Genomic DNA, 16,138 nt, shown 5'->3' on the forward strand with positions numbered 1-16,138 from the left:
GAAGCCAGCCGCACCAATGTGTCAGAGGAAACACCGTGCACCTGGCAACCTTGGCTAGCGCGCACTGCGCCCGGCCCGTCACAGGAGTCGCTGGTGTGCGATGAGACAAGGACATCCCTACCGACCAAGCCCTCCCTAACCCGGACGATGCTAGGCCAATTGTGCGTCGCCCCATGGACCTCCCGGTCGCGGCCGGTTACGACAGAGCCTGGGCGCGAACCCAGAGTCTCTGATGGCACAGCTGGCGCTGCAGTACAGCGCCCTTAACCACTGCGCCACCCGGGAGGCTGATACAGTGAATTCTAAGTGAAATAATCTGTCTGTAAACAATTGTTAGAAAAATTACTTGTGTCATGCACAAAGTAGATGTCTAACCAACTTGCCAAAACTATAGTTTTTTAACAAGACATTTGTGGAGTGGTTGAAAAATTAGCTTTAATGACTCCAACCTAAGTGTATGTAAACTTCCGACTTCAACTGTATTTATATATTTAATATACATACAAAAGTATGTGGACCCTTTTAAATGAGTGGATTCGGCTATATCAGCCACACCCATTGCGGACAGGTGTATATAACCGATCAAACAGACATGCAATCTCCATAGACAAACATTGGCATTGGAACATTGAAATGGTGCTCAGTGACGTCAACGTGACACCGTCATAGGATGCCACCTTTCCAACAAGTCAGTTCTGCCTAGCTTGAGTTGCCCTGGTCAAATGTAAGTGATGTTATTGTGAAGTGGAAACGTCTAGGAGCAACAACGGCTCAGCCACAAAGTGGTAGGCCGCACAAGCTTTTAGAACAGGACCGGCGAGTGCTGAAGAACATAGCGTGTATAAATTGTCTGGCCTGGGTTGTAACACTCACTACCTAGTTAAAAACTGCCTCTGGAAGGAATGTCAACACAAGAACTGTTCGTCGGGAGCGTCATGAAATGGGTTTCCATGGCCAAGCAGCCGCACACAAGCCTAAGATCGCCATGCGCAATGCCAAGTGTCAGCTGAAGTGGTGTAAAGCTTGCCACCATTGGACTCTGGAGCAGTGGAAAGGCATTATGTGGAGTGATGAATCACGCATCACCAACTGGCAGTACGAAGGACAAATTTGGGTTTGTCGGATGCCAGGAAAACGCTATTTGCCAACTGTAAAGTTTGGTGGAGGGGGAATAATGGTCTGGGGCTGTTTTTCATGGTTTGGGCTAGCCCCCTTAGTTCCAGTGAAGGGAAATCTTAACACTACAGCATACAATGCCATTCTAGACAATTCTGTGCTTCCAACTTTGTGTCAACAGTTTGGGTAAGGCCCTTTCCTATTTCATTTACATTTACATTTACATTTAAGTCATTTAGCAGACGCTCTTATCCAGAGCGACTTACAAATTGGTGCATTCACCTTATGACATCCAGTGGAACAGTCACTTTACAATAGTGCATCTAAATCTTAAAGGGGGGGGGGTGAGAGGGATTGCTTATCCTATCCTAGGTATTCCTTAAAGAGGTGGGGTTTCAGGTGTCTCCGGAAGGTGGTGATTGACTCCGCTGTCCTGGCGTCGTGAGGGAGTTTGTTCCACCATTGGGGGGCCAGAGCAGCGAACAGTTTTGACTGGGCTGAGCGGGAACTGTACTTCCTCAGTGGTAGGGAGGCGAGCAGGCCAGAGGTGGATGAACGCAGTTCCCTTGTTTGGGTGTAGGGCCTGATCAGAGCCTGGAGGTACTGAGGTGCCGTTCCCCTCACAGCTCCGTAGGCAAGCACCATGGTCTTGTAGCGGATGCGAGCTTCAACTGGAAGCCAGTGGAGAGAGCGGAGGAGCGGGGTGACGTGAGAGAACTTGGGAAGGTTGAACACCAGACGGGCTGCGGCGTTCTGGATGAGTTGTAGGGGTTTAATGGCACAGGCAGGGAGCCCAGCCAACAGCGAGTTGCAGTAATCCAGACGGGAGATGACAAGTGCCTGGATTAGGACCTGCGCCGCTTCCTGTGTGAGGCAGGGTCGTACTCTGCGGATGTTGTAGAGCATGAACCTACAGGAACGGGCCACCGCCTTGATGTTAGTTGTCCAGGATCACGCCAAGGTTCTTAGCGCTCTGGGAGGAGGACACAATGGAGTTGTCAACCGTGATGGCGAGATCATGGAACGGGCAGTCCTTCCCCGGGAAGAAGAGCAGCTCCGTCTTGCCGAGGTTCAGCTTGAGGTGGTGATCCGTCATCCACACTGATATGTCTGCCAGACATGCAGAGATGCGATTCGCCACCTGGTCATCAGAAGGGGGAAAGGAGAAGATTAATTGTGTGTCGTCTGCATAGCAATGATAGGAGAGACCATGTGAGGTTATGACAGAGCCAAGTGACTTGGTGTATAGCGAGAATAGGAGAGGGCCTAGAACAGAGCCCTGGGGGACACCAGTGGTGAGAGCGCGTGGTGAGGAGACAGATTCTCGCCACGCCACCTGGTAGGAGCGACCTGTCAGGTAGGACGCAATCCAAGTGTGGGCCGCGCCGGAGATGCCCAACTCGGAGAGGGTGGAGAGGAGGATCTGATGGTTCACAGTATCGAAGGATCTAGAAGATCTAGAAGGATGAGAGCAGAGGAGAGAGAGTTAGCTTTAGCAGTGCGGAGCGCCTCCGTGATACAGAGGAGAGCAGTCTCAGTTGAATGACTAGTCTTGAAACCTGACTGATTTGGATCAAGAAGGTCATTCAGAGAGAGATAGCGGGAGAGCTGGCCAAGGACGGCACTTTCAAGAGTTTTGGAGAGAAAAGAAAGAAGGGATACTGGTCTGTAGTTGTTGACATCGGAGGGATCGAGTGTAGGTTTTTTCAGAAGGGGTGCAACTCTCGCTCTCTTGAAGACGGAAGGGACGTAGCCAGCGGTCAGGGATGAGTTGATGAGCGAGGTGAGGTAAGGGAGAAGGTCTCCGGAAATGGTCTGGAGAAGAGAGGAGGGGATAGGGTCAAGCGGGCAGGTTGTTGGGCGGCCGGCCGTCACAAGACGCGAGATTTCATCTGGAGAGAGAGGGGAGAAAGAGGTCAGAGCATAGGGTAGGGCAGTGTGAGCAGAACCAGCGGTGTCGATTGACTTAGCAAACGAGGATCGGATGTCGTCGACCTTCTTTTCAAAATGGTTGACGAAGTCATCTGCAGAGAGGGAGGAGGGGGGAGGATTCAGGAGGGAGGAGAAGGTGGCAAAGAGCTTCCTAGGGTTAGAGGCAGATGCTTGGAATTTAGAGTGGTAGAAAGTGGCTTTAGCAGCAGAGACAGAGGAGGAAAATGTAGAGAGGAGGGAGTGAAAGGATGCCAGGTCCGCAGGGAGGCGAGTTTTCCTCCATTTCCGCTCGGCTGCCCGGAGCCCTGTTCTGTGAGCTCGCAATGAGTCATCGAGCCACGGAGCGGGAGGGGAGGACCAAGCCGGCCTGGAGGATAGGGGACATAGAGAGTCAAAGGATGCAGAGAGGGAGGAGAGGAGGGTTGAGGAGGCAGAATCAGGAGATAGGTTGGAGAAGGTTTGAGCAGAGGGAAGAGATGATAGGATGGAAGAGGAGAGAGTAGCGGGGGGAGAGAGAGCGAAGGTTGGGACGGTGCGATACCATCCGAGTAGGGGCAGTGTGGGAGGTGTTGGATGAGAGCGAGAGGGAAAAGGATACAAGGTAGTGGTCGGAGACTTGGAGGGGAGTTGCAATGAGGTTAGTGGAAGAACAGCATCTAGTAAAGATGAGGTCGAGCGTATTGCCTGCCTTGTGAGTAGGGGGGGGAAGGTGAGAGGGTGAGGCCAAAAGAGGAGAGGAGTGGAAAGAAGGAGGCAGAGAGGAATGAGTCAAAGGTAGACGTGAGGAGGTTAAAGTCGCCCAGAACTGTGAGAGGTGAGCCGTCCTCAGGAAAGGAGCTTATCAAGGCATCAAGCTCATTGATGAACTCTCCGAGGGAACCTGGATGGCGATAAATGATAAGGATGTTAAGCTTGAAAGGGCTGGTAACTGTGACAGCATGGAATTCAAAGGAGGCGATAGACAGATGGGTAAGGGGAGAAAGAGAGAATGACCACTTGGGAGAGATGAGGATCCCGGTGCCACCACCCCGCTGACCAGAAGCTCTCGGGGTGTGCGAGAACACGTGGGCGGACGAAGAGAGAGCAGTAGGAGTAGCAGTGTTGTCTGTGGTGATCCATGTTTCCGTCAGTGCCAAGAAGTCGAGGGACTGGAGGGAGGCATAGGCTGAGATGAACTCTGCCTTGTTGGCCGCAGATCGGCAGTTCCAGAGGCTACCGGAGACCTGGAACTCCACGTGGGTCGTGCGCGCTGGGACCACCAGATTAGGGTGGCCGCGGCCACGCGGTGTGGAGCGTTTGTATGGTATTTCAACATGAACATGCCCTCAAGGCACAAAGCAAGGTCCATACAGAAATGTTTTTTGAAGAAATTGACTGGCCTGCACACAGCCCTGACCTCAACCCCATCAAACATTTTTGGGATGAATTTGAACATCGACTGCGAGCCATGCCTAATCGCACAACATCAGTGCGCGACCTAACTAATGGTCTTGTGGCTGAATGAAAGCAAGTCCCAACAGGAATGTTCCAACATCTAGTGGAAAGCCTTCCCAGAAGTGTGGAGGCAGTTATACGAACAAAGGTAGGACCAACGTCATATTAATGCCCTTGATTTTGGAATGGGATGTGCGACAAGGCGGTGTCCACATACTTTTGTCATGTAGTGTATATACAGTATATACACACATAATCTTTTGGATAGTTAGTACTTGGACATCTATATATTGTTTTCAGTAATAACTATTACCGGTAATAAGCATTTTAAACCCAGCCCTCTGCTTCCCTCAGCCCATCCCACCTATCTCTGTAGACCACCCACTTTTGATTTCCACGCACCATATATTTTAACTGTGCTGTCTCACATGAACTTTGAACTTCTCCAATTGCATAGTATCCACAGATTGTACGTTAAAGATAAATATTTTTCCTAAGAGTATTATTATAATGTTGATAGATTTACTATGGCTTTCTAAATCACCCAACACTGCTATTTGTAGGGTTAACACACATTCACACCCACATATTTTACACTCTCATCCAGAGCAACTTACAGTAGTGAGTTCACACATTTTTTGTATTGGTTCCCCATGGGAACCGAACCCACAGCCCTGGCGTTGCAAGCTCCATGTTCTACCAATTGAGCAACACAGTCAGTCTGTCAAGCCTACAGGCTAATAAGTCAGTCACAGGCTGCAGGTTTTCATGGTGATGTGAGCAAACAGGTAAAAACACTTCCTGTCTAGTTGACATGTTCAGACTCATGTTCAGATCATACCCAGTAAATGGCTCCCTATATAGTGTGCAGCATAAGGAATATGGTGTAAGTTCAGATATGCCCAGTCTCCATATACCATGTACTGTTTCAGCATGTGGAACACTCTTAGCAGTGTTTTCAGTTGGATGATGTGAACAAATAAACATGCAATTGCACTGTAATATGTAACAGCACATGTATTTACCCCCGACAGGCACTGTAAAAAAACAACATCTAGTTGATTCAACAAATTATTATTCAGTAACTGGTTCCACAGCCTTTTAGTTTACTTAACTTTTCGGTCAAGTGTTACTTGAACTTTCTAGTTGGCCCAAACTTGAGAGAACTTAGGTCAGGGACACCCACAAATTCAAGTAGCGCTTTGAATGTTTTCTGCCATTACGAAAACGGGCTCAAATGAAGATCCTACATCTGTACCTACAGCCTGACACACCTGTAAGACATGTTTACTCAACACAACTATGGATGAACCTGTCTACACAGATCTTTCCTTCTTTCTCTCTTAATCTCTCTCTCTGTATCTCTTTCTGTCTGTCTCTCTTTTTTAATCCCGACCTGATTTAATATTCGATGAATCATCTGTATCATAATGGCATTGCCATGCTAAATATCAGTATTTACTGTCATATTAATAACTACATCCTGTTGTTGTCTGTAATTTCTGTTCAATCTTGTGCACATGTGTTACAGTAGACAGGTGTGTGTTTGTTCATGTAAAGTATGTACTCGTTACACCAGTTGTCAATGACTCAACAACAATACCTGAATTATGTTGATCGTCTTGATCTAGTCAGCATGTCTACCTGAGTGCACCGTCACTAAGAGTTCTCTCTCTCTCTCTCTCTCTCTCTCTCTCTCTCTCTCTCTCTCTCTCTCTCTCTCTCTCTCTCTCTCTCTCTCTCCATATTTCGTATCGGCCTAATTCTGCTCTGCATGCATTATTTGGTGTTTTACGTTGTACCCAGAAGATATTTTTGCAGCAATCTGCATGCAGAGTCTCAATTTGGTGTTTGTCCAATTTTGTGAATTCTTGGTTGGTGAGCGGACCCCAGACCTCACAACCATCAAGGGCAATGGGGTCTATAACTGATTCAAGTATTTTAGCCAGATACCTAATTGGTATGTCAAAATGTATGTTCCTTTTGATGGCATAGAAGTCTCTTCTTGTCTAGTCTCTCAGCTCATTCACAGCTTTGTGGAAGTTACCTGTGGCACTGATGTTTAGGCCAAGCTATGTATAGTTTTTTTGTGTGCTCTTGGGCAACGGTATCTAGATAGAATTTGTATTTGAGGTCCTGGCGACTGGACTTTTTTTGGAACATCATTATTTTTGTCTTACTGAGATTTACTGTCAGGGCCCAGGTCTGACAGAATCTGTGCAGAAGATCTAAGTGCTGCTGTAGGCCCTACAGTAGACATTTGTAGACAACAGTAGACATTTGACTTCAGATTCTAGTAGGGTGAGGCCGGGTGCTGCAGATTGTTCTAGTGCTCTCTCAAATTCATTGATATATACAGTTGAAGTCGGAAGTTTACATACACCGTAGCCAAATATATTGTTTTTCAAAATTCCCTGTTTTAGGTCAGTTAGGATCACCACTTTATTTTAAGAATGTGAAATCAGAATAATAGTAGAGATAATTATTTATTTCAGCTTTTATTTCTTTCATCACATTCCCAGTGGGTCAGAAGTTTACTTACACTCAATTAGTATTTGGTAGCATTGCCTTTAAATTGTTTAACTTGGGTCAAACGTTTTGGGTAGCCTTCCACAAGCTTCCCACAACAGGTTGGTGAATTTTGGCCATTTCCTCCTGACAGAGCTGATGTAACTTATTCAGGTTTATAGGCCTCCTTGCTCACACACGCTTTTTCAGTTCTGCCCACAAATTTTCTATAGGATTGAGGTCAGGGCATTTACTTTTTTTTTTTTTGTTGTGAATTTTACTTATTTTCTCCCCAATTTCGTGGTATCCAATTGTTAGTAGCTACTATCTTGTCTCATCGCTACAACTCCCGTACGGGCTCGGGAGAGACGAAGGTTGAAAGTCATGCGTCCTCCAATATACTCAAACAAGCCACACTACTTCTTAACACAGCGCACGTCCAACCCGGAAGCCAGCCGCACCAATGTGTCGGAGGAAACACTGTGCACCTGACAACCTTGGTTAGCGTGCACTGCGCCCAGCCCGCCACAGGAGTCGCTGGTGCACGATGAGACAAGGATATCCCTACCGGCCAAATCCTCCCTAACCCGGTCGACGCTAGGCCAATTGTGCGTCGCCTCACGGACCTCCCGGTCGCGGCCGGTTACGACAGAGCCGGGGCACGAACCCAGAGTCTCTGGTGGCACAGCTGGCGCTGCAGTACAGCGACCTTAACTACTGCGCCACCCGGGAGAGGTCAGGGCATTTTGATGGCCAATCCAATACCTTGACTTTGTTGTCCTTAAGCCATTTTGCCACAACTTTGGAAGTATGCTTGGGGTCATTGTCCATTTGGAAGACCCATTTGCGACCAAGCTTTAACTTCCTGACTGATGTCTTGAGATGTTGCTTCAATATATCCACATAATGTTTCTTCCTCATGATGCCATCTATTTTGTGAAGTGCACCAGTCCCTCCTGCAGCAAAGCACCCCCACAACATGATGCTGCCACCCCCGTGCTTCACGGTCGGGATGGTGTTCTTCGGCTTGCATAACAATGGTCATTATGGCCAAACAGTTCTATTTTTTTTCATCAGACCAGAGGACATTTCTCAAAAAAGTATGATCTTTGTCCCCATGTGCAGTGGCAAACCGTAGTCTGGCTTTTTTATGGCGGTTTTGGAGCAGTGGCTTCTTTCTTGCTGAGAGGCCTTTCAAGTTATGTTGGTATAGGACTTGTTTCACTGTGGATATAGATACTTTTGTACCTGTGTCCTCCAGCATCTTCACAAGGTCCTTTGCTGTTGTTCTGGGATTGATTTGCACTTTTCGCACAAAGTACATTAATCTCTAGGAGACAGAATGTGTCTCCTTCCTGAGCGATATGACGGCTGCGTGGTCCCATGGTGTTTATACTTGCATACTATTGTTAGTACAGATGAACGTGGTACCTTCAGGCATTTTGAAATTGCTCCCAAGGATGAACCAGACTTGTGGAGGACTACATTTTGTTCCTGGACTCTTTAAAAAAAATCCCATGATGTCAAGCAAAGAGGCACTGCTTTTGAAGGCTGGTCTTGAAATACATCCACAGGTACACCACCAATTGACTCATATGATGTCAATTAGCCTATCAGAATCTTCTAAAGCCATGACATAATTTTCTGGAATTTTCCATGCTGTTTAAAGGCACAGTCAACTTAGCGTATGTAAACTTTTGACCCACCGGAATTGTGATACACTGAATTATAAGTGAAATAATCTGTCTGTAAACAATTGTTGGAAAAATTACTTGTGTCATGCACAAAGTAGATGTCCAACTTGCTAAAACTATAGTTTGTTAACAATAATTTTGTGGAGTGGTTGAAAAACTAGTTTTAATGACTCCAACCTAAGTGTATGTATTTTTCCAAAATAAACTGTATGTTGAAAAGGGTGGGGCTAATCAGCATCCCTGTCTCACCCCACGGCCCTTTGGAAAGAAATGTGTGTTTTTTGCCAATTTGAACCACACACACTTGTTGTTTGTGTACATGGATTTTATAATGATGTATGTTTTTCCCCCAACACCACTTTCCATCAATTTGTATAGCAGAACCTCATGTCAAATTTAGTCAAAAGCTTTTTTGAAATCAACAAAGCATGAAAAGACTTTGCCTTTGTTTTGGTTAGTTAGTTTGTCAATTAGGGTGTGCAGGGGGAGTACTTGGTCTGTCGTACGGTAATTTGGTAAAAAGACAATTTAACATTTGCTCAGTACATTGTTTTCACTGAGGAAATGTACGAGTCTACTGTTGATGATAATGAAGAGGATTTCCCCGAGGTTGCTGTTGATGCGTAGTTATTGGGGTCAAATTTGTCTCCACTTTTGTAGATTGGGGTGATCAGTTCTTGCTTCCAAATATTGGGGTTAGATGCCAGAGCTAAGGATGATGTTAAGTATAGCCAATTGGAGTTTGTTGTGTGTATATTTTATAATTTCATTGAGGATACCATCAATCAACACCAATGGTCTTTTTGGGTTGGAGGGTTTGTACTTTGTCCTGTAGTTCATTCAATGTAATTGGAGAATACTGTGGGATCTTGTAGTCTTTAATAGTTGATTCTAAGATTTGTATTTGATCATGTATATGTTTTTTTCTCTTTATTCTTTGTTATATGACCAAAACGATTGGAGAAGCGGTTTACTCATACATATCCATTTTGGTTAGATAATTATTTGTGTTGTTTTTTGTTTAGTGTTTTCCAATTTTCCCAGAAGTGGTGAGAGTCTATGGATTCTTCATTTACATTGAGCTGATTTCTGACGTGCTGTTCCTTCTTTTTCCATAGTGTATTTCTGTATTGTTTTTGTGATTCACCATAGTGAAGGCGTAGACTCAGGTTTTCTGGGTCTCTATGTTTTTGGTTGGATAAGTTTCTCAATTTCTTTCTTAGGTTTTTGCATTCTTCATCAAACAATTTGTCATTGTTGTTAATTTTCTTCTGTGTTCTGTTTTCTCATAGTTTTTTGGTAGGTTTCCACATTACATTCCTTCCATCTTTAGCATTTTTTAATATTATTCAGTTCCTTTGGCTTTGATGCCTCATGATTGAGTATTGCTCTGTTCAAGTAGACTGTGATTTTGCTGTGATCTGATAGGGGTGTCAGTGGGTTGACTGTGAGAGACTCTGGGTTGAGGTCAGTGATAAAGTAGTCGACAGTACTACTGCCAAGAGATGACCTAACATAGGAGTCCCCTCAAAGCCTACCAATGACTATGTACATACTAGAGGTCGACCAATTATTGGAGGACCAAAAAAGCCGATACCGATTCATTGGACAATTTTTATTTATTTATTTGTAATAATGACAAGTACAACAATAGTGAATGAACACTTATTTTAACTTAATATGATACATCAATCAAATCTATTTAGCTTCAAGTAAATAATGAAACATGTTCAATTTGGTTTAAATAATGCAAAAACAAAGTGTTGGAGAAGAAAGTAAAAGTGCAATATGTGCTATGTAAGAAAGCTAATGTTTCAGTTCCTTGCTCAGAACATGAGAACATATGAAAGCTGGTGGTTCCTTTTAACATGAGTCTTCAATATTCCCAGATAAGAAGTTTTAGGTTGTAGTTATTATAGGACTATTTCCCTCTATACCATTTGTATTTCATTAACCTTTGACTATTAGATCTTCTTATAGGCACTTTAGAATTGCCAGTGTAATAGTATTGCCAGTGTAACAATATGGCTTCCATCCCTCTCCTCGCTCCTCCCTGGGCTCGAACCAGCAACACAACGACAACAGCCACCATCGAAGCAGTGTTACCCATGCAGAGCAAGGGGAACAACTACTAGAAGGCTCAGAGCGAGTGAGGTTTGAAACGATATTAGCGCGCGCTAACTAGCCAGCCATTTAACTTTGGTTACACCAGCCTCATCTCGGGAGTTGATAGGCTTGAAGTCATAAACAGCGCAATGCACAATGAAGAGCTGCTGGCAAAACGCACAAAAGTGCTGTTTGAATGAATGTTTACCCACCTGCTTCTGCCTACCACTGCTCAGTCAGATACTTAGATACTTGAATGCTTGTATACTCAGTCAGATTAGGACACGCTTGATAATATCTAGTAATATCATCAACCATGTGTAGTTAACTAGTGATTATGATTTATTGTTTTTTATAAGATAAGTTTAATGCTAGCTAGCAACTTACCTTGGCTTATTGCATTCGCGTAACAGGCAGTCTCCTTGTGGAGTGCAACGAGAGAGAGGCAGGTCGTTATTGCGTTGGACTAGTTAACTGTAAGGTTGCAAGATTGGTTCCCCCGAGCTGACATGGTGAAAATCTGTCTTTCTGCCCCTGAACGAAGCAGTTAACCCACCGTTCCTAGGCCGTCATTGAAAATAAGAATGTGTTCTTAACTGACTTGCCTAGTTAAATAAAGGTAAAATAAAAAAGAATTCGGCAAATCGGCGCCCAAAAATACAGATTTCCGACTGTTATGAAAACTTGAAATCGGCCCTAATTAAACGGCCATTCCGGTTAATTGGTCGACCTCTAGTACATACCCAGTGTGCGACAGAGCTACAGGAGTTGTGACACATTTTTGTTGGTTATGTTGTTGTAGTTGTGCCTAGGGGGGCATATGTGGGAGGGAATGCTTTCGCCCTCTCTCTCTATCTTGCCCTGTGTCTCTCTCACCCTATCTCTATCCTACGACCCATTGCTCTCTTTATAATCTATTTCTCTCTACCTGCCCCTCTCTGGGTACAGCATGGGTTTTTGTGTGCTGCTTTTTGATAGAGTGTTATCATAGAGTTTTCCCCAGAGGCGCAACCATTGACACTTCCTAGAATTCGTTGCGAAGCAGACTCGACAGACCAGACCGGAGTTTGCAGGTCAATGGGAGAAGTGAAAAATGTGTCCGTAGTTGTTAATTTTGTTGAAATCTAATGGCAGTAGATTGGAGCCAATGTCTTAAGTAGCTGAACCAGTCATTACTACAACATCGTGAAAGTGACAAACTGCCATGTACATTTTTTTTCTCCAAAACAACAGAGTGCCAGCCTGCACATGCGCAGTTCAGCGCAACATGACAGTTAGACCTAATGATGTGTTTCTGCGCATGTTAGCCAATGTCACCAGGACATCGCCTACAAGTGTGATCAGGGATTTCTATTGGAGAAGCAGTTTTTGCATATCTTCATACTGTACTATCTTTGGTGTTATGTTGGTATACACTAGGCAACATATTGTTTTAGGAAGGGTGTTTTCTCTGTCACATGAATACACATCTTTGTTTATAGGGTACTCTATCACTATAAGAGGAACCTTACTAAATCAAGTAAAAAATTATGGAAGCTACAATCTATCTGCAAAAAAATAATGTATACATTTTTCTCCGAAAGGTTTGAGTCCCTTCCCCCTAACCCCGACCCCATCATGGCCCACCGGTCCCAGAGTTCGGACATCGGGGACAACCCCCTGGACCCTAACTTCCTGCCCCCCCACTACAGAGAAGAATACCGTCTCGCCATTGATGCTCTGGTGGAGACAGACCTACAGGTACAGGAGGAATGTGTGTGTATATGTGTGTGTGTGGCGTGCATGCCCGTGTGTGTGTGTTTGTGTGTGAACTCAGTGTATGTACTCTCTCTCCAGGGCTACTATGAATTTATTCAGAAAGCAGATGTGGTCAGCTTTCTCTGTCAACCGGAAATCGAACACATCAAGACCACGATCCAGACACCCAACCAGGCCCCGACCTCGAACGTACCGGAGCTGCCCTATCATGAGGTAGCGTTAATAATGATAATGATTTATGACAGTCTGAGCTACATGAAGGCATCATAGTAAAAATGTGTGTTTTCAGGTGACAGGAGTCTGCAAATGATTTGATTGAGTGACTAATTAATTGATGTCACTAAAATAGAGATGGAGACTATTGTATACTATTGTATACTATTGTATACTATTGTCAAAACTACCGGTCAAAAGTTTTAGAACACTTACTCATTCAAGGGTTTTTCTTTATTTGGACTATTTTCTACATAATAGTGAAGACATCAAAACTATGAAATAACACATGGAATCATCTAGTAACCAAAAGAAGTGTTTAACAAATCAAAAATAAATGTTATATTTGAGATTCTTCAAATAGCCACTGTTTGCCTAAGTGACAGCTATGCACACTCTTGGCATTCTCTCAACCAAAGGGCCGGAAACTTTGCTGTAAATTTCCGGAATTAATCCGGAAATTTTCCATTGGAAGTTAAGCCCTGGAATTTGGGGAATTTAGCTTAAATTCATCAAAAAATTTAGCCAATGACCTCCCGGGTGGCGCAGTGGTTAAGGGCGCTGTACTGCAACGCCAGTTGTACCACCAGAGACTCTGAGTTCGCGCCCAGGCCCTGTCGTAACCGGCCGCGACCGGGAGGTCTGTGGTGCGACGCACAATTGGCCTAGCGTCGTCCGGGTTAGGGAGGGTTTGGCCAGTAGGGATATCCTTGTCTCATCGCGCACCAGCGACTCCTGTGGCGGGCCGGGCGCAGTGCACACTAACCAAGGTTGCCAGGTGCACTGTGTTTCCTTTTGTGGGACACACATAAGACAATTGTAGGTCTTGTGGCATATTTTGGTTAAACTATCCCCAATTCAATGGAATTTCAACCCTCTGCATGCACAGTGCATCCTTCCATCACATGTACAGCTGACTCAAGATCTTGCACACTAATGAGATGCTATTGAGCCCACACTACTACACTGTCTGAGCCAAGGACTACATGAGTTCTGGTAAGTTTTGATTACAATAGGTTGGGGTGAATATATTTTATATGACATACATATTTTTTTGTTAACTAGTACATAGTAGCCTACAGCAAAGTGTGTTTAAATTATTTCTAACTTGTTCTGCTAGTTAGTTTTTTCTACCATGTGCTACCATGTGGGTTTTAGCTTGCTTGAGTCTGCTAACTGAGGAGTGTTAGTTCACCTGTTTCCATGCATGTTTAATTTTAAAAAAAATATCTCACAAAGGAGTTGTTTAATCTAACTGCTTAACTATTTATCTGTACATGGAATTGTATTTGTTGTTTTTTTACTCATTTTTTTCTAATCTTTACAGGAAAATGCCACGGGCACTATCTGATGTGTGGAGACATTTCACTGCAGCTAATGTAGAAGGAAAAGCTGTGTATATTTGCAAATACTGTGCCAAATCATATGTGAAGAATGCAACAAAGATGCAGAATCATCTGGCCAAGTGCATAAAGTTCCCTCAGCGCTCACAACAAGCAACCTCTTGACAAAAGTCCCTCTACTTCTAATCGAGGTGAAAATTATTAATCAGACACCTTATCGATAGCAACAGCTCATGGTCCTCCTGGAATCAGAAGTTGTTTTGACTCAATGGAGGAACGTAGTCAGAGAAATGCTGATGAATGTCTTGCTCGAGCTGTGTATGCAACTGGTTCACCTCTGAGTGTATTAGAAGAGATTTCTGAATGTTCTTCGCCCAGCATACACCCCTCCAACCAGACATGCCTTACCTACTCATTTGCTGGATTCAGAGTTCAACAGAATTCAAGTGAAGGTCAAGCAAATCATAGAGAAAGCAGACTGTATTGCAATCATCTTTGATGGGGGGTTGAATGTTCATGGGCAAGGAATAATTAACTACATCATCTCCACCCCTCAACCAGTATTCTACAAGAGCACAGACACAAGTGACAACAGACACACCAGTCTCTACATTGCAGATGAGCTGAAGGCAGTCCTCAATGACCTTGGACCACAGAAGGTATTTGCACTGGTGACAGACAATGCTGTGAACATGAAGTCTGCTTAGTCTAAAGTGGAGGAGTCCTGGCTGTGCTGCTCATGCATTGAGTTTGCTCCTCAAGGACAATAAAGGCACTGAAAACAATGGATACACTCTACAAGAGAGCCAAGGAAATGGTTTGGTATGTAACGGGTCATCAAGTTATAGCAGCAATCTACCTAAGAGCACCACATTGAAGCTGCCCAGCAACAGCTGTTGGGGTGGTGTTGTCATCATGTTTGACAGTCTTCTGGAGGTGAACTGGTGGCCATCCGGGCAAATTTGAGGCTTTTTGAGCCTGACAACGAGCCATCCTCAACAAGGTTTGAAAGTGACAGTGAAGATGAGGCCTCAGAGTCTGATGTTCAAGAGGTGGACATTGAGAAGGTCCAGGGAGAAGACATGGAAGCCTGAGAGGAAGACAACCAAAGCTTTAGTTTCTAGACTATCATTTTACAGATGTATGTTGAAAACGTTTTTTGGAGATGCGATGGATCATTGGGGATCATTCAATATCCCCTTTCGTTGTTCAGTGAAATCATCCCATGTGAAGAGTCAACCCATTTATTTAAACTAAATTGTTTTTGTTTTTTTCTATTGGAAGGATTTAATCATTTGCAATTATGTCTACTTTTACTTAAGGTAAAAGTTTATGTTTCTGTCTCCATATGATATGGTAAATATATCCAATTTTAAAAAATCAAATTAAACATTATTTATCACGTGCGCCGAATACAACAAGTGTAGACCTTGACGTGAAATCCTTACCTATAAGCCCTTAACCAACAGTGCAGTTCAAGAAGATTTAGGAAAATATTTACCAAATAAACGAAAGTAAAAAATATAAAAAGTAACACAATAACATAACAATAACGAGGCTATATACAGGGGGCACCGGTAGTCAGTGTGAGGGGGTACAGGTTAGAGGTCATTTGTAGATGTTGGTAGGGGTGAAGTGACTATGCATAGATAATAAACAGCGAGTAGCAGCAGTGTAAAAAACAAATGGGGGGGGTCAATGTAAATAGTCCGGTGGCCATTTGATTAATTGTTCAGCAGTATTATGGCTTGGGGGTAGAAGCTGTAAAGGAGCCTTTTGGTCCTAGACTTGGCGCTCTGGTACTACTTGCCGTGCGGTAGCAGAGAAAACAGTCTATGACTTGGGTGACTGGAGTCTTTGACAGTTTTATGGGCTTTCCTCTGACACCGCCTATTATATAGGTCCTGGATTGCAGGAAGCTTGGCCCCAGTGATGTACTGGACTGGAGCATCGAGAGTAGAGGAAGGCCCTAAAAATTGTCAAAGACCCCAGCCATCCCAGTCATAGACTGTTCTCTCTGCTACCACATGGCAA

At 44.3% G+C, this 16,138-nt stretch overlaps 1 protein-coding gene across 1 annotated transcript in view; it reads left to right on the plus strand.

Annotated features, from left to right (window-relative positions):
- The window catches only part of LOC124012366 (protein FAM83H-like), a 44,014-nt gene that overhangs the window by 10,250 nt on the left and 17,626 nt on the right, over positions 1–16,138 (plus strand). The window contains exons 2-3 of the mRNA XM_046325912.1: positions 12,374–12,530; positions 12,627–12,761. Coding sequence (XP_046181868.1) covers positions 12,408–12,530; positions 12,627–12,761 — 258 coding nt within the window. The 5' untranslated portion in view covers positions 12,374–12,407. The remainder of the gene's footprint in view (positions 1–12,373; positions 12,531–12,626; positions 12,762–16,138) is intronic.

The sequence above is a fragment of the Oncorhynchus gorbuscha genome, linkage group LG24 (assembly GCF_021184085.1).
Source record: "Oncorhynchus gorbuscha isolate QuinsamMale2020 ecotype Even-year linkage group LG24, OgorEven_v1.0, whole genome shotgun sequence".
Classification (NCBI taxonomy): Eukaryota; Metazoa; Chordata; class Actinopteri; order Salmoniformes; family Salmonidae; genus Oncorhynchus; species Oncorhynchus gorbuscha.